General features: G+C 36.8%; 1 protein-coding gene across 1 annotated transcript in view; it reads left to right on the forward strand.

Annotated features, from left to right (window-relative positions):
* FAM117B (family with sequence similarity 117 member B) overlaps nucleotides 1-18,749 on the forward strand; it is a 28,714-nt gene extending 9,965 nt beyond the window's left edge. The window contains exons 3-8 of the mRNA XM_015635425.2: nucleotides 2,472-2,564; nucleotides 3,095-3,208; nucleotides 8,332-8,475; nucleotides 9,456-9,681; nucleotides 10,481-10,601; nucleotides 12,826-18,749. Of these exons, the coding sequence (XP_015490911.1) occupies nucleotides 2,472-2,564; nucleotides 3,095-3,208; nucleotides 8,332-8,475; nucleotides 9,456-9,681; nucleotides 10,481-10,601; nucleotides 12,826-13,144 (1,017 nt within the window). The 3' untranslated portion in view covers nucleotides 13,145-18,749. The remainder of the gene's footprint in view (nucleotides 1-2,471; nucleotides 2,565-3,094; nucleotides 3,209-8,331; nucleotides 8,476-9,455; nucleotides 9,682-10,480; nucleotides 10,602-12,825) is intronic.
* Nucleotides 18,750-18,761: the final 12 nt, after the last annotated feature.

The following is an 18,761-nucleotide window of genomic DNA, read 5'->3' on the forward strand; positions in this document are numbered from 1 at the left end:
TTATGGCACAGGGAGTAGAGTCATTCAGGAAGCAGACTGGGAAGAGACAGCAATTGGTGGCACACTTCAACTTGCAGGTCTCTCTAGAGATGCCCATGGGTCAGAGCTGAGAGCTGTGTAAGAGACCCCAGGTCATGCAGAGACTGTGTCTCTATCAGACTCCTCCTGCAGCTGAGTATTTTGATGAAACCTGCCTATAAAATTAGACTGAATTATGTACATGAAGAATATTTGTTGCATGATGAATAGGTGTATTAATGAGCATTCAAGGGTCTGGCTAGAATTCATACCTGCACAAGTCGTTTTAAGTGCTCATAAAACAGGTGTTAATAATCTTGTCCTTTTTGCTTAGAATGAAACATGTTTGTCTTACAAGTTAAAATGAGACAATTACTTTGTAATTTTTTAATTCTTAAATAATTCATTTTGACTGGGAAGTTTTTGTCTCTTAGACTTTTTTTTTCTGAAGCGTTCTACTGTCTGCAATAAATTTATTCTTAAACTAATTTCTTTGTAATTCTAGAAAGGGGGGAGGATGTTATGCATGGTAACAACTAATAAGTAAGTAGTAGTACTTTAAGAACCTAGAGAAATATAAATCCCACTTTACCTATTGGTTATTTGGTCTGTTTCTTGATAATAAGTATTATAAATAAAATTTGGGGAATAAATAGGAGACTTGCTAAAAAAGTATTGCATTTCTGTTTTGATCTGAAAGGTTTTCTAACCATTTGTTTTGAGGATAAGCATCAAAGCAACTTTAGTGCTTTAAAATGAATCAGATATTAATTTATTTAATAATTATTGAATCTTGAGTCAAAGTCTTAAATATAAATTAAAGGGAAAAACTAATTAGGAGTGTTAATTATTCTCCTGTAGGCAAGTGCAGTGGTTGTGCTGAGTTGGGAAGCTAGAATTAGTAGTTAAAGCTTACTGTTCCAGGAGCTAGAGGATAGGATGATACTCCTGATTGACATTTGAGAATTGACTAGACAAAATTGGTACTTGGGAATGGGGGTTATCAATTATTCTATCTTATGATAAAGATCAGTGAGTGCTTTTCTAGAAAAACAGATTGTAATGGATTCTGATTTTGCTATGAAATAGGAATTTCAAAGCAACCCTATTACCTTTATTATTCAGATTTATCCTAGTTAGTTTTTGATTCAGAATGATGAAGATTAAAAAGTACTGTTAATGAAGGTTTCATTTATACGAAACTTGTGTCTGTAACTGAAACTGGTGGGGTTACAACCTTTATATTTGGCGTTAAGGCTCCATATTCCCTGCAAAATAGGGATTAATACCACAAAAGACTTGAGTTTCTCTGATACAAGTGCAGCTGAGGTATGAAAGGTCAGCATGTGGCTTCTGCAAGCTGTTAGTCTCATGTATAGGAACAACCACAGCACACTGTAGATGTGAAGACTTTGAGGCAATCAAAGTTCTTTTCTATAGGAGAAAGCGAGATATCCAAGAAAATGAGGTTAGCTTAGCTGTGTGCTAAGAACTGCATAGTGGCAAGAGTAAATTTCAAGGAATTTGCTGTCTCTCTCAGTGTGTAAAATGCTTCCAGAAATTCTTCCCCTTGCTTCATAAGGTGTATTTCCTGTGACTGCTCAGAGATTCCTGATAGATGCTACTATCTGTCTTCTCAGAGCCTTTACAGTTCACTGCTTTTGAAGACATTCCTGGAGGCGGCTAGGTGGGAATACAAACTGCTCATAAAGCTTGCAGCATTATCACAGGCCTGCCTATGTATTTTCTTACCTGAAATACAGTGTGTCTGAACAATATGTTGCATTTCTCGGAACTCCCTCACCACAAGAAGTTTGTGAGATTTTTTTATTAAACACTAATGGTTCTCTTGGCTTACTGAAACCAGCTTAGTATTATCTGTTTTGCTTTCTGCTTGGTCTGGGTCAACCATGAACCTGGAGTCCTTTGAGGCATTAATAAATTTATTACCTACTTTGCAATAGTTCTAGTGGTGCTTATATGCCTTGCTTTCTGTTTTCTCATTCTTGAGAGCAAGAACATGATTTTGAAGCTGTGCTGGTGCAGGCTTTCACAGTGCTTACACCAAGCCCCCCTTGCTAATTCTTCAGCAATAACAAGGTCAGCATCTGTGCAGGAAATGAAATGTACCATCTCCCCCCAGTTCTGCACCCTCACACTGGTTTTTCAGAACTCTGTAGCAGCCCCTGGTACATCTGGCTGTGAGTACTGCCTTATGCTCAGTCATTTGGAAGGGAACCAGCACATCCCTGTATTACACTAGGTCTGAAAGTTGTGGGTTTGGTGTTTTTTTGTACTTCACCTTTGAGAAAGGCTTCTAGTTGGTTACTGTTCACTTTCAGTTCTGAATCTAGTGTATCTTAAATGTTCTCTTTCCTAATTTGTCTCAAAAATATTCTGCCAGAAAGTAGCAATTACCTTTTTTAATTAATCCTGTAATCATCTTCCTACAGACAGAAAGTGCCTGGGCTGAAGAATATTTAGAAAAGAAGAGAAGCTCACACAAACGTTCATCATCATGGGGCAGCAATGAACAACTAAAGGAGGTCAGAAATGCCATTACTGGAGATAATTTCGGTGTAAATGGCTTTTTTTGGTATGCATCAATACCATGATGCTTCAGGAAGACAGGAGTATTTTACTACTTTGTTTAATTGTACAGATGGTGGGTAAAAATATGAAATAGTTGTTCATTTGATACTGATTTAATATAACAATGCAGGTCAATTAATATTTATATTTAATATTTAAATATTTAAACATGTGGGAAAGAAAATGTTAAATGCAGGTGACATTTTTTACATCAAAGAAGGAGATAACAGCAGTGACCTCACTACTTTCAACTTCATGTATTACAAGTTCTTTCACTAAACCCCCAGAGGTGTCTTCTGAGCATCAGCTGAACTGGTAGCTACCATACTAGGTCTGCAAGAACTTGAGTATAATCTAGTGCTGGCAATAATTATGAATGTTATGGTAGTAAATAATTTTAACTAAGTGATGGAATAAATGGATGAAATCACCCGTGTACCTGAATACACCTGTTGAAATCTGATGTGAATTTTTCCTTCATTAGATTGCAAAATTGCGTCAACAGCTGCAGAGAAGCAAACACAGCAGCAGGCACCATCGGGACAAGGAAAGACATTCTCCTTTTCATGGCAACCATGCAGCCATTAACCACAGTCAGGTAAGGCTGTGTGCTTTTTGGCCATGTTGGGTATCTAATACTACCTGTAGGTCCTTTCAAGGTTGTGATTTGTCTTAGAGGGAACTTGGAAATACCACAGACTGCTAATTATGTCATAGCTATAGGTGAGTTCTATGAAGTAGAGCTCTTTTGGCTGCTTGAGTGAGTGGGGGCCCAGATCTTTTTGTTACTTGAGTGAGCTGGCTTTGAACTCCCACTTTCAAATAATTTCAGGTAATTAAATACATCCTTAAAGCAAGGTTTTTAAAGTGAATTCTGCAGGTTCCACAAAAGAATGACAGATAAAATTTAAAATTATAGACCATCATCTTCATTACGTATTGCTGTAACAATTTTGACTTTGCATGTAGACTGTGGCATGGAGCAAAGTGCTGGTAAAACTGTATGCTCAGATAAAAGGTAGTTCTTCTGAGCACATTTTGTCTTGCCAAAGACTCCTAACACTGTGATGAGATTTAGAGATCTTACATGACAAAAGGCTGTTCCATGGGATTATTTAAGTGTCTACACACTTCATAACTTCATTCAGCCTTTTTAAGATTTTATCTTTCTTTCCCCTGTCATCTGTTATGCCTTGAGACTTAAAGTAATAATCCCTTCTACAAAAACTGTGATGGTCAGGCCACCACATGTTCTGTGTGCAGTTTCAGTTTTATTTCAAGGCTTCTAATGAGGTCAGGTTGACAGAGGTGTAATATTTTTAGCTCAATTGATAACAGGTGTAAAAAAATTATAGGCTTCTAGAAACACAGATCCTCTTTCAAGTGTATTTTTGTTGAATAACTTTAAGAAAACCAGTTGAAAAATTTGGTCATTCTTTCAAAGCCAGGTACTTTGAGTGTGTTCTACTTCAAGAATGAAAATATGAAAATAGAGTGGTTTGAATTTCTTTTGCTCTGTTCTTCTTAACTCCTACTTTGTATAAAACTCATTAGCACTTTTTGTCTCAGACCCTAACTTCTTATCCCTGCTGTAGGACATTTAATTAGGAGTCATGACTTTTCAGGATTTGTGTGCCTCTTAAATTCAATTTGTGAGTAGTTTGAACTTGCTGCTACTGGAAATATTTAGGAATTTTTATTGTAGAATTATATTTTTTGACATAGGAATTTAGGGATTACTGAAATGTGGGTGCAGTATATTGTGCTGCTGGTTTAACTGACTGCTCGAGTCAAAACAGTCCAAAATTCTGAATGAAGAAAGACAAATAAACAACCCAATCCCTTTCTAGGGGGTTCTGAGAAAGTTAATGAAAATAAATATACAAAATGTGTCAAACTGTTGGTTAAGAAAAGCAAACAAAAACAAAAGACAGATCAATGTACTTGATTAAGGTGTTTGATCTGAATTTGTAGAACCTGAGGACATTTTCAGCCAAAGGTATACTGAGGACCTTTTGATGTAGGCCCTTTTACTACACTGGAAAATTACATGCATTTTAACAAGTTTGCTTGGCATTCTACAAACTTGTGAGTTTCTGAATGCAAAGGTATTGCCACCTTAGCACAGATCATCTTAGTGAGTTTTAATTTCAAAAAGGAACAACAATGCTGCTTTTATGAAAAATATCTCCCCAAATTATGTATATAGCTTTTTAAGAATCATAATTATTTTGTTATTTTGCTTCTGGTATGGATGTCTTTACATTCTGCCCAATTTTATAGTATGTGAATAAAATATTATGCAACAGATAATTAGTTTTTGGGCTTGTGAAATAAACTATAAAATATAAATTGGAGCAAAGCAGCTTTTCCAGGATTGTGTTACAAAACAAAACATTGTTTTTCTTGGTGAATTTCGTGCCAGCTGTGTCAAGCTACTTGCGAAGGGGAGAAGTTAAAGGAGGATTCAAAGAGTAAGTGAAGAGTTTAGATTAATGATGTTTAGCAGCTGTTTTTTAACTCAGAGTGAAAATCTGTAACTGTAGTCATCAAGGGCAAAGTTCCTGGGTTTTCTCATTCTTTTTTTGAGGACTGCTAAAGTAGAATTTCTGGCAGTAGCTCTGTTCCTTCAGGATTTGTGGGAAGGACTGTGTGGAAACCAGAATTTAGTAATTAGAATATTTTGAAATTTTTATATCACATTCCTAGCTTGAAGGAAACTTTTGTGTTTGTTGACTCTAAAGGGTCATGTAAAGATTTCTGAGCTCAAGGAGTTGGATTCCTGACAAGGTGAGAAAAAGCATTAGGAAATTGTGTCAGTAGTTCCTTCACAGACACTGGGTAAACTCTGTTTAACATTTCGAAAATGACATGCTCTTCTAGTTAAATCTAGTTACATTTTAGTGGATTCGTTTCCTACTTTTCTTCCCTACTTAAACTTTACCACAATTCTTGAATTATAGAAAAAAATTCTGTGGTTCTTGCCAACTAAGCTTCTAATTTGTTTACTTGTGCTTCTTTCTAATAGGATTTTTGTGTGAAGAAAGAAACCCATACAATTTCTATAGAGTAAGCTTGTTAGGTGTTCCTGACCCTCTGCACACATTCAGGAAATAGTTGGGGAGGACCTTGATCAAGTCCTTGCAATTTTTTTTTTCAGAGCAAATGAATGTTTTTTGTTTGTGTGTTTTTTTCATTATGCCAGAAATATTCCTTTCTGTCTCAACTGAAAGAAGAGTTTGCAGAAAGGTCATAGCCTGCTCAGGTGATCTCAGGATGCTTCTGAGAACATTTTGAATTAATTGCATGGTACTAAATCTCTAAACAGGAGCCAAAACAATGGGATCTTTCTATATTCTCAGTGTTGGTATAATGGAGGAACTAGAATTGAGGCCAGAACTGAAACCAGATGGAAGAATAAATGGATTATTTTTTTCCAACATGCTTTTTTCCTCAGTGCACTTGGCTGATACTACATCTTTACTTGACACTCTGAACCATCAAGGCCCCTGTGCCTTTCATTTTCCTGGGAACTATGCGTTCCTATTGTCTGACCAATTTATTTGTACTGAGATCAACTGCATGCACTTTACAGTGTTGGGGGTTTGGGTCTTTTTGGTGTCAACTCTTACTACCTCAGTAGGTGGAACACTTCATTTTTAGAGTAGAGTTACCATGATCCATTCAACCTAGAGGTGGCTTGATGTAAAAGCATCACAAGTCCTGGGATCCTGTTTAAAGTTTGGTTACTTGTCAAAAATTGGAAAAGCTTAGAGCATTTTTCCTGAAAAGCATGTGAAAAATTTAGATTTGTCATCACCCCTTTTTCCTACCTTGTGAGTTTATGCCATACCTGTAAGTTTCAGAACTGAAAACTCTGTGCCAATGTGTTAATGTATGAGCACAGGAGTTGTTATCCTGTGCTTGGCACCTTGCCTTGTGGTGAGCATTCCCAGGTATTCAGATGGGTGGTCAAAGGTTGGTAGCCTATTCCTGCATGACCTCTGTGAAGGCAGTATTTCTAATAAGAAGTCTCTTGTTTTGAGGTTGATTGATCTAACCATGTCACGATACCTCCTTATGATTCCACTCTCTGGAACCCTGGGCTAAGAAATCATCCTCAGTCATGTAAAGAATATTCTTTTTCTTGCAAGTGAAACATGCTGTACTGAACTATATTGAACTCCCCTGAACCTACTATAAGTTCTTCAAATAGTAGCATGAACCTAAGAGTTTTTGTGGTAAGCAATCGCATTTAAAAGGTGAAGAGTTGCCACATTCTGCTAATGGCTGCTGAAATCTTTAAGTGTACTTGTGTACTACTTTTAACAAGCTCAGTTTGTTCTAAGAATGCGTATATTGAATAACTGGGTGCATAAATAATCTTTAGAGCCTGAACTTGTGCATGTCTTTTTTGAGTTGTTTGGTTTTTTTAATGGCTAATCTAATATTTCAGGAAAGCAGAACCAATATAATTCATGAGTTTTGCTGCTGCAGAGATTTGTGATTGTGACAAGAAGTCTCCATTATGTTCTGTGCTTAAAATATCTTGTTTACATTAATTTTTCTGAGGTGGGTTTTCTGCCAGACAAGCTTATTGTGGTTTTTGAGAATGTACACAGGAAATTAAAATGCTTCGGTGTCTGTCTATGTAGTCTTGTTACTTAAGGGAAAATTAAAATAAAAACTCCTCACAAAAATACATTTTGAAGACCAGACAATGCTGGCCCTTCAGTCAGTAGAGGAGTTGCTCTCAATCATAGCGCACTAGGCCATAGCATCCAGAACTCTTACACGGGAATTCTACTGTGACTTAAGGATGTTGTGCTGTTCTTTCAGTTGAAGTAAATGTTTGCAGGAAGTATTACATTACATTACCTGTAGTACACCCCTGCTTAAGGAGTGCAGAATCTTCTCGTATTCTGGAAGTAGTCTCGAGACTTTTTTAACAGGAGATGCTAATAGATGTTAATGGAGAGAATGGGAAATCACAAGAAGTTGTGGTGTGCCAAAGGGAGCTTTGGGAAATTTCAGTAATGTGTTTTCTGAGAATCAAGTTGTGCATATTTTGAAACACTGGATTTTTAAACTGTTAATCTTCATTCTGAAGCAACTAGGTATTAATGTTTGGGTTTGGGATCTTATTCTTTCTGTGGAAGTCTCCCTAAGTTGTTTTGTCAACCTTTTATTCTGTCTTAAGGTAATTGATACATTGGTCTTAATTTTTAACATAGTGCAATCTTGCATTTTGTGGAATAATTTTCCTTCTGCATGTGTCATGTTATTGCAGGTGGTCACAGATTTCCATTAAAATACAATTTTAATGTGGTTACAATCCAACAATGAGTGATGTGACATTGTGGTATAGCTCACTTTAGGAGAAATGTGAATGTATTTTAAAGGGTTCAGAATTACATTTACATGCTTGCTGTTTCATTCATTGTAAAGCCATATCAAGCCAGAGGCAGATCATATCAGGGGAGATTTTGAGACTAGGTTTTATAGCTTTTCCTGCTAGAAATTTGATTTGAAACAAAATTCAGGATTTTGTCTGTCTTCAGTTCAAGCATCCATTTGAACACAATCACAATATGGTTTCGTGTTAATCCTTGACACTGAAGTGTAGATTTGTTCTGTTTCAAGGGTCACTTTTGGGCAGAAATAGTAACTTTGTTTTGTAGATAAATCTACATTGTTTTCTTATTGTCTCTGGTTCTTCAGGCTCCCATCCCAAAGAGTGCTCTTGTTCCTGTGATTCCTATTACCAAATCAACGGGGTCACGATTCCGAAACAGTGTAGAAGGCTTGAATCAGGAGATTGAGATAATAATAAAGGAGACAGGAGACAAAGAGGAACAACTTGTTGTATGTATCTGCCACCAATTGCTCTATATAATTATTTTGGTTTTGCTTTGAGATCAAGTCATAAACTTTATTTTGCACCATTTTTAAATTTGTCTGGAATTGATTTTATTTATATTTGTATTGATTGTTTTCTTATAAATAAAAAGTCTCTTGGAAAGCAAAAGGAGTGGAAGAGTTTAAGCTTGAAACTGAACCTTGTCCTCTAAATAAGAAATCTCAGTAGAACGGGAAAAAGCAAAATGTCTGTTTTGAGTTACTCTTTTTTGCTCATGCTGAACTGTCCCCATCCTAGGTGAACCATAATTTTCCCATTTTTAATGTTCAATTTATTTTAATGGTTTTTAGAGGTGAATTTAGTAATAAGGTATCAGAAATACAGGCTGTGAAGATGATTAAGGAAGCAGAATGTCTGGTGTGAAGAAAAGCTGAGAGAGATGGGAGTGTTCAGCCTTAAAGAGAGACAGCTCCAGGGATCTTACCAATGTGCATAAATACGTGCAGAAGTGGAGGGAGCTGGTCTCTTCTCAGTAGTGCCCAGTGATGGGGCAAGGGACAGTGGGCATAAATTTAAAAATGTTAGGGTTTTGGTTTTTTTAATGTGTGAGGGTGTGCAAAATGCAGAGCAAGTTGCCCAGAGAAGTTGTGGAATCATTGTCTGTGGAGATATTAAAAACTGGACTAGACAGAGTCCTGGACACACTGTTCTACCTGAGTCTGCTTGAGCAGAGATGTTAAATTTGATAATTTCAAGAGGTTCCTTCCAGCCTCAGCAATTCTGTGATGATGTGGAATCTGTTTGTCCCTAGTTTCTGAACCATTTTAGTTTCTAACATTTTAGTTTATTTTGGAGTTGCATGTAGCAAATAAAATTTTCTACCTCAAATGGTTTTATGAAACCCAAAAAGACCTTCACCACTACTGCATTTAAAGAAATTGCTACCCAGACAGAGCAGCTGTGTGATACCTTTAATTTTTAACAGCCTCAAGATATTCCGGATGGGCACCGTGCTCCACCCCCATTGGTGCAGCGCAGCAGCAGCACTCGCAGCATTGATACACAAACACCCGGTGGAGCAGACAAGGGCAGTAACAACAGCAGCCGCTCCCAGTCAGTATCTCCAACCTCATTTCTCACCATCTGTAATGAAGGCAGTGAGGAAAGTCCATGTTCTGCAGATGATCTGCTTGGTGATTCCAGAGATAAAGGTACCGTGTCACTTTAAAAGTTCAACAATGCTGAACTTACGTGATGTCCATAACTACATAGGTAAAATAGAGGGTTGTTCCCTGCATAGAGAAATGGTAGAATGTGGGGTTTTTTGCATGTATTCTGTTTTTTTCCAAATTGTTCTAAATACTGTGTGTGCATGTATTAATTAAAGCTGGATAGATGTGACTGAGGAATGTGCTTCCATGAAAGCTTTTCTTTTAAAAAATAGATTATTTGAGTATTTTAAGCAGGTTGAAGAAGCAAGAATGTACAGTATCAGGTGAAACAGCATAGTAGACCTGTTGCTTATGTCAGGTATTTTTTATGATCTTGGCCAAAATCTGCAATCTTGTGGCATTTCATACACACACCCATAAAAGTTTTTGTTTAGGGTTTATTTAATTATTCTTTATTTTTATCTGAAATATTTTGACAGATCCTATGGGAATTTTATAGTTCAACATAAACCTATTTCATTTTTTTAAAGAATATGGCTTCTGACTATTTCTTTTGACAGCACAGAACCATAGACTTAGGTTTGCAGTTACAAACTGAAAGTGTCCAGGAATGATCAGAGATTTCAGAGGAGCCTGAGAGTCTTATAAGGAGAAATAGAAAGAAGGAAAGGAATTGAGATAAGAAAGCTTAATTGCAAATGAAGGCTTTGAAGGCCAAAATGTTTTTGAATTTAATTGTTAATGAAGTGGCTTTAAATTCAGGGGGCATTTAAAGGTAGCTCTTGTGGCTTTTTTATAGTGTGTCACATATAAGTAATGAGAAACTCTGTTCCTGCAGAAAATGGGAATAATTCTCCCTTGCCAAAATATGCTACCTCGCCAAAACCCAACAACAGCTACATGTTCAAGCGTGAACCTCCTGAGGGCTGTGAAAAGGTGAAAGTCTTTGAGGAAAACTTGTAAGTTGATTTTTGCTACATAAGAAAAAATATCTAACAATCAGATTAATTATTGCTTTGTTGGTTTTGTGTCAGATAGAAGTTATTAGTCCAGTTGCTAAAGCCATGCTAACAGCCTGATCTGTTTTTTGATGTGACTATATACTGGCATATCTGTATGTATTTCCTGAAATTTATATATTATAAACATATTTGTATTATATTATTTTTATATATATATCTGTATGTATACTACTGGAATTTAATGTGAAAATGTTGACTGATGTTTTTTTAAAAGCCAGCATAATTTGAGAGGAGTGTCTTACCTGGCAATTAGTGGGAGAATTCAAATAATCAGATAATAACAGGCTGTAGTGCAGGTGCATCATCTGATGTATGTCACAGATTTACAGGCACATCTACTACACAAGACCATATTCTTTTCAGCTCAATCCATGTAGTTGTGAACCTTCTAGTGACAGGAGTGAGCTTGACCCAGAGTATTTGATGCTTTGTTTATTCTGAATAAGACAACTTTTGTCATTTGGGAATATTCTGGGAGGTTATGTTTTATTATTATTTCAGAAGAGTTTTTATAGCCGTATGTCACTTGTATGCAAGAATCTTAACCTACAGTTAAAACCTTCATTTCATCACACAAGGAGTATAGATTGGTTACAATTCTCTTATGCCTCTACTATCTTAAGAGTGCCATCTAGTATAAATGTTAGTTTAAAAAAAATGAGCTTGGCTGACCTGTGCAAATGGATTTTGAGAGGTCTCTACAGCTGTCCCATAGCAGTGTGGGAAGCGTTACAGTAACTGAAGTCACCTTTCTCTATTTTAGTGTGTAAACTGTGTTGCCAACAGATAGTTAGTATTCACTTGCTACAGGAACATACTCTATTGCAGTTTGACTTATATTTGCCTTCCTTTTTGGAAGTCCTCTCTGTGTAACTGTTCTGCTGTAGAGCGAAACAGGCTTCTACAGAAGTTTCAACCTGGCTATGGCAGTCCTCAGACACTTCAGTCTCATGATAAACATCTTTTCTGTTACTTGAATTCCATGTACATGTGGAATAGATGAGTGCAACTGTTTAAAGCTCAACCTTTGTTTAACATAATTTCTGTTTTATAATTCCTAACACAATTTTCATTTGGGAAGAAAATTTACAGGAGGGGTTGAATTTTCTGGACATTTGGGAGAATCAGCTAGCATGGAAATGTACCCTATTTCATTAACAGAATTACTTTTTAGAATAAAGTATCTCTACAGGAATATACTTGAAGATTGACTTGCTTGACTTAGTGAAACAAAGAAGTGAACATAGCTCTTTTACAAACACAAGGAAGGGAGGAAGAGCTTATAGGCTAAAGGACAATGCTGGCAACAGCAAAAAGTGAATAAAAATTTCTGATGGCTATTTTCAAGCAGTAGAGAGACTTTAAAGCAAATTTCCATAGTTCCATCTTTGGCTAAAGTAGATTTACATTGCAGCATTAGAACACAGAAGGCATTCTGAAGCTATCCATGATTTTCATTCCAGCTCTGTTTTTCTTAAAGCATGTCTTAGGCTGAGTTCTATGATGAGATGGCAAAACTGCATGTCAGGATCTAAATATATGTTCCAAACTTCCTTCTCAGTTTATAGGTACTTGATCATGAAAACTACATTTTACTCTATGCATTGAGCTTTTTAGTAAGATTGGGGTCATCTTCTGAAGTGTGTCAGGGCACACCCATGTGGACATGCAAAGAAGGCAAAAGTATAGAAAAGGGGATTCCCTGATGATCATGAACCCCTTTGAGATATACAATATTAGGATCATTGCTGTGCCAGCTTTCTTTCACAGGGCTTACTGTATAAATAGTGTCTGTATGTGAGGCAGAACTAGTTGGGTTGTGAAAGTTTCTGAAGAACACTATTGAAAATACTTTCTCATATAATGAATGTGCTAACTAATGGATAGGGTTTATAATCAAGCATGAAGTTGGTTGAGTTCCTTAGGTTTGGAAACAACCTGCCCTAAGAACATGCTGCTGCCTTGCAGCACATGGAAACAAGCAGTTTAAACCATCTTGTCATTTGCTGTGTGCTGTGAGTGTCATTAAGGCATTATTGAGTAGCTGAAATACTTAAGATGGAAATCTCAACTTGTTTCTGATGATGTGTTCAGCAATACATCCTGGCCATTGCCAGAATTTGATTGTTCCATAAAACTATTGTGTGTATTTTATTTCTAGGCCAAAGCCATTGCATGAAATTCCGGCCTTCTATTGCCCTGACAAGAACAAAGTGAATTTCATTCCGAAAAGTGGCTCTGCTTTCTGTCTTGTCAGCATCCTCAAGCCACTTCTTCCCACACAGGATCTCACACTTAAGGGCACTACACACAGCCTGACTGTCTCCTCCAGCATGACGCCTGGTTTGTTACAGCCCATTTCTATGGCCTCCTTGACTACAAACACAGATCAAGACAGGATTTCTCGCGGAACAAGTACAGTAATACCACAGACCTCTCTGCTCCAGCAGTCAGGATGTATTGAGGAAGCTGAAGAATAATTTAGATTGTCTTGACATTTTTCTGGGCAACTACTGGGGAAAAATGGAACCAATTGACTGGACCTTTCTGATCACACACATGCTTTGTTTTAACAATTTATGGCACTGCCGTAATCAAACTGTTTGTATAATTGACAGTTTGGTAGCACATTGAGAAGTTCAGGAGGATGCAGCAGCTGATAGGCTGTTGTACATTCTGCTTTTGAAGACTCTGGTTTTGTTTCTCTCCTGCTTTTTTTAAACACTGGTGAAAACAAAGACTAGTCATAATCCTTATCCATTTAAAGGACCAGTTGTTGTGATGGTGTGTGTCCTCTGACTTTTTTTTCCCCATTAAAACAAGTCTCAAGACCAGCCAGCTGATCCCATTTACCATTGTGATCTGCAGAGGGAGGGGCAATCAGATGGTTTTGCAAGATGTCTTTTGTATGAAAATGTGTATTTTGTAACAAAATTTTGCCTTTTCTGGTTTGTAGCAGATGGTGTTTCCTGGTGATGATCCCCCTACCCTTTTTTTCCCTTTTTTTTAATTAATTTTTTTTATTTTTCTTTTCTTTTTTTCCTTTGGTAGGGAAGGTTCTTTAATACTTGGCTGGCTTACAGCTGATGGGACCAAAGGATTGCTGGCCTATTACAGCAGTCTCAAATTATGCGACCTTGCTGAACAGCCTCAGACCTAAACAAAGCAAGACAAGTTAATGCATTTGAAACTTTTAAAACAGAAGAGTATGCAAAAACAGTGTTAGTATGTAGTGTACTTTTTTTTTATATCAAAAATTTGTGCTTCTGGTAAGTCACAATCTTAAAACTCCTTCCTTCACGAAATTCCTACTAGTGTTGGTTTATTGGCTGGAAAATTACATTTTAAAGCACTTGCCCTGGTATTGTTCTATTTGTCCATAGAATTTTTGTGCAGATGTAGGGAAAAAACATATTATCTTCTTACTCAGTATTCTTCCTTTCAGAAAATACTTGGTTCTTACAGGCTTGCTTAGGTCTTTATGAGTCAGCCTGAATCATTAATCACTCTTGGTACAAATTTGCTCTGACGTGACTCATCACTGTATTATAGACCGTGGCCACATAATACTGAAATACCTGTGCATGGTTCCCTCCCTTTTGTCATAGTGGTGCTTGTGTGTCCGTTGAAGGTGATGGTTTGTCAGGCATGATATCTGTTATGCAGAAGTTTACAGCAGCAGATATGTTCTCTCTTTTTGACTAGCAGCTTAGGCTGGCATGTAAAACAGGATTTTTTTGATACTTGGTTTGTCCTGATAATGTGGCAGTTAACGGTTGCTTTGAAATTACAATAAAAGGCAGAAATGGGGGGGAAAGGCAACTGCAAACAGCAACTGTTCAGGAACTTCACCGAGGTTTCTCGTGTTCCTGGAGTGCATTACTTGGGTTTGAGTTCATAGAATTAAAGATATGCAGAAAACTGCAATGACCTGAATACTGGTGTTGTAGTCACTTACAAAACAAGTTGATCTTGTACCTCGTTAACAGATTCAGTAATTTCAAAGTTAGTGTCAGTGGGCAGTGTCTGGGTCTGAATATTGGTCTGTTACACACAAACAGGTCTCACTGGCTTGCATATACACAACCTGTATTTACATAGCTTCCATGGATCAGTTGTATTCTCAGGTCTCCTCGTAATGGCAACTATTTAAAGACGATCCTGCAAATATAACAGTCTTGTTCAGTGCTTAATATGATGAATTTGCTTGCAAACGTTTCATTTGAGAGAACAAACCCCCTGCATATGTGTGCAGATAATAATCATAATTTTGATGCATATTTGCTGTTCCTTTAAATCCTTTATTAGTAACTGCGATTGCATGTACTTTATTCAGCAAGTGTAAATCATACTAGAATGTGCAGGTTCTCTATTCATAGTATTCTGAAAACATAATGCAAAAAAAAAATCGATAAATTAAAATTGTACCAGGAGGTATGAAAAGTATTTCACCTATTAAATTAGCAAATAAGTGTAATTTGGTTTACTATCTATCTTCCCATGAAAATGGACAGGATTTTGATTTGCACTGACATTATCAGTCATCTGGAGTTGTTGAGGAACAGAGTTTTAAAAATAAGCAGCTTTGTGCATCAAACTTGTGTAATTTTGCCAGTTGATAGTTCTTTTCTGAGCTTTGTGGATATTAATTTGTTTCTTCTGAAACACTACAGTGCAATTTGAAGTCTAAAATGAACTGCTTTAGATAGGTTTGTTTAAACCTGGTGTGACTGAATCCAGATCATATTCAGGTGGAGGAAGTGCTTTTAAGTCTGTTTTCTATTTCTGTAACAGTAGCATGTAAAGAACTTCATTGTTGCCAAACTGCCTAGTGCTTTATTAGGAGATCTTAACTGAATGGTTAAGAGCCATTAAGAAGGGCTAAAGTTAACAAATAGCCTTTATTACAGCCTTGACACTTAACTGACTTCACCAAAATGCATTCTGATGTTTGTTTTCATCACAGTGTGACTCTCCCAAACAGCAGTGGGCTTTCTAACCTTAGGACTTTCTTTTGCACCTGTTGTTGTAGTACTTCGAGTATCTCTCTTGTAGTTTACCTTGTATGTTATTGGACAATGTACTGTACAAATTAGTGAGCTGCTCTGATAAAAACCAAATGTAAATGTGTGAAGTTTTTGCTTTTTATAAAAAAAAACTGCATTCAGGACAACATTCAGTCTTTTTTATATGCAGGACAACTCTACTATTGCTGTGGCAGCTCAAGTTTATTATGAATCCACACTAAAAACTCAGAGTTAAGAAAATATGACAGCTCTTGTTCTGAGACCAGCTTTGATGTGTGCAGACAAAAATTAGCCTTAAATTTTTTATGTGCTGTCTTGTGCCATCGCATAGCTGTTAGCTAAAGTATTTAAATCTATTTGCAAATAGCTTTGAGAGTGCATGGAGCTTTTTAAAGATTCTTTTATGTATAGAGTGGGATGTTAATTTGTTGGGGGAGCTGACCTGTGCATTACACAAGCACAGTTTTACTGAAAGAGTTCGAATTCTTTTGGCTTACTGAAAATCCTAACTATGCATAGACCTAGTCAGTTCCTTGATTGCCTACTTTGTAGCTTAAGAAAAAGTAAAGGTCTATTTTTATGCACAACTTGACACATTTGATATTCTTGTTTTCTTGATGTTCTACACTTCTAGCCACACCGAAAGGCTAGTGGTTGTGTTCAACACTGGCAGTTGATCTTGAGATATACTAAATGATGTTTCTCCAGTTGTAAGTTCTACTTCGATCACAAGGAGGGAGTTCATTATCATGAAGTCCATGGTGACAATTGTGATTATTAGAATTGTTTTTTTAAAAAAAAAAAATTAAAGGCAGAGGAGAAGAGGGGTCCTTTGGTAAAGTTTGACCTGCATTAGCTATTCTTTCCTTGCTTGGTGCCATAATTCTGTAGTATTTAAGTACTTGGCAAAGTAACTGACAATGCTTAAGTACATATATCTTGGAAAGAAATTCTTGGTTTCAGGTACATATCCCAAGTGAGGGGAAAAAAGGAATGAAAATTAAATATTGCTTACTGTGGAAGTAAATGATTGTTGTGTTTGATTTACGTAAAGCAATAGAAGCTCTTATAAAGTATGTTTAGTCTCAGGGCTATTTTTTGATTTGTTCTAAAATACAATTTCCTGGAATTCAGAGTCTGAGACTGTTGAAAAACACTGAGGCTGAGCTTTTTGGGAAGAAGGAAGCAAAGTCATATCCATTAACCTTTTCCTCTGCCTCAGGCTGAACATCTTGTTGCTGATTAAGAGAATTCAGTAGTATCACAGTAATTCCTTGGTGAATTCTGTGAAACCTTCTCTCTCTGCCATCTCTAAAATGCTGACTGATATCTTCACAGAAACCCAGTGATGTCCATATTTCCTTGCTAAATGTTTCCTTGCTGAGTACTTGACAGCTTCTTCATCAAACTGTGAGGGCAGAGGATGTGTAGGCAGTTGCCAGAGACTTGCAGTTAGAGAGATTGTTCCTGCAGGGTGACTTCTTGGGTCATGATTTCCATTTGACTCATTGTGTGCATGCACACATACAGTCTGGATAGGTCTGCTTCTTCTATCTGTGTACTTGGAGGCAGAGCTGGTATTTTTGAGAACCTTTTACTATTTTTTTCATATGTACAGACTTGCAGAGCTGTTCCCTTCCAGAACTGATGCATACTTACAGGCATCTCTAAAGCAAAGATTGTATGTTGGTCTTACTTGTCCTCATGAGATTCATATAAGCTGCAAAAAGGAAATAAAATCACCCAAACACTTGAGAACATCAGGACTTTGCTTTCTCCATGTAATTCCGTAGTTCAGGTCTGCGCTCTTCATTAGATGACTTAGACGTGAGCCATGTTGATATATGTTAAACCAACAATGTTTGCTCTTAGGAAAGGCAATAGAAGTTAAGCCCTTCATAACCTAGGGAGGTGAAAAGCACTGGGGAACAATTGGTTTTACTCTGATCAAAGAATTCTTGTGGAATTGTTTTTCTGAATATGGGTGTACAGGAAAACAAAGTGACTAATCACTGCAAGATGTACCTGTGTATTTCCTTGATGTGAGTTTGTGAGCATTCAGAAACTCTGGAAATCAGTTCTGCTCTTAGTGTTCTGTTTATACAAAGAATTACTTAGATGCATTGTTTGGAAACTGTTACTTTGTAGGTCAAGTGGGGAGAGAATGTTAACCATTCACAAGTTTTCAGTGAAATTCCAGTTCTGTACCCCAGCTGAACCACAATGGTTTCTTTCTGAATGCTCCAAACGTAAATGGAATCCTGTTACTGCTTGCTTGGTTTCATTGCATGTCATCAGTAAATACTTAAGGTATGGTCTTTGTTTAATAGCTGTTCATTGGGATTTGTATTTGACTACAGAGACTTCTGTAGTGTTGACAGGTCTATCTGAATAGCAGAAGAGGACTTGGCCTGATAACACTGCAAATTAACATTTATTACACAAACTCTTCAAACAACTCCCTTTGGAAAATCTACTAAGCTAAAAAAAGAAAACAACCCCCTTCTGAACACATCATCCATCCTAATTGTCCATGTATTGATAGTTAAGAACATAGCTTGGCTTCATTCTAAGTTATTTCCTATCTTGAAATGTGCAATTTGAGAGGGCAGCAGTCAAGGGATGTTCAAAACTGCCATTAGATTTGCCTTTGTATGAAATTGGCTGACATGTTTTCCTCTGTTACACTGTGATAACTTGTGGACATGTTCTTGCTTATGTTGTACTGATAGGTTACTTGTTGCATGTAAAGCAATTTTTGTAAGCAAGGGGAATTCCAGGGATGTTCTGCAAAAAAGGGCCTATTCCGAGGTGATGTACACTGTTGTAAAACTGGAGCAGCTCAACTAATTTCAGTGGAATTCTTGATTTACACTAGTCTTTTTGCTATGTGTAGTTATGCCAGTACAATTTTGCACAATGTTATTTGAATATTGCATTCTGATTTGTAAACTGTTTCTACTGAAAACAGTGAGAATTTTACAAACTGCAATAGCGGAATGTTTTTGGCCTTTTTTTTTTGTTTTTGCCTAAAATAAAAAGTTGTCACTTCAAGCTATGGGCTTATCTT

The sequence above is a fragment of the Parus major genome, chromosome 7, assembly GCF_001522545.3.
Source record: "Parus major isolate Abel chromosome 7, Parus_major1.1, whole genome shotgun sequence".
Taxonomy (NCBI): Eukaryota; Metazoa; Chordata; class Aves; order Passeriformes; family Paridae; genus Parus; species Parus major.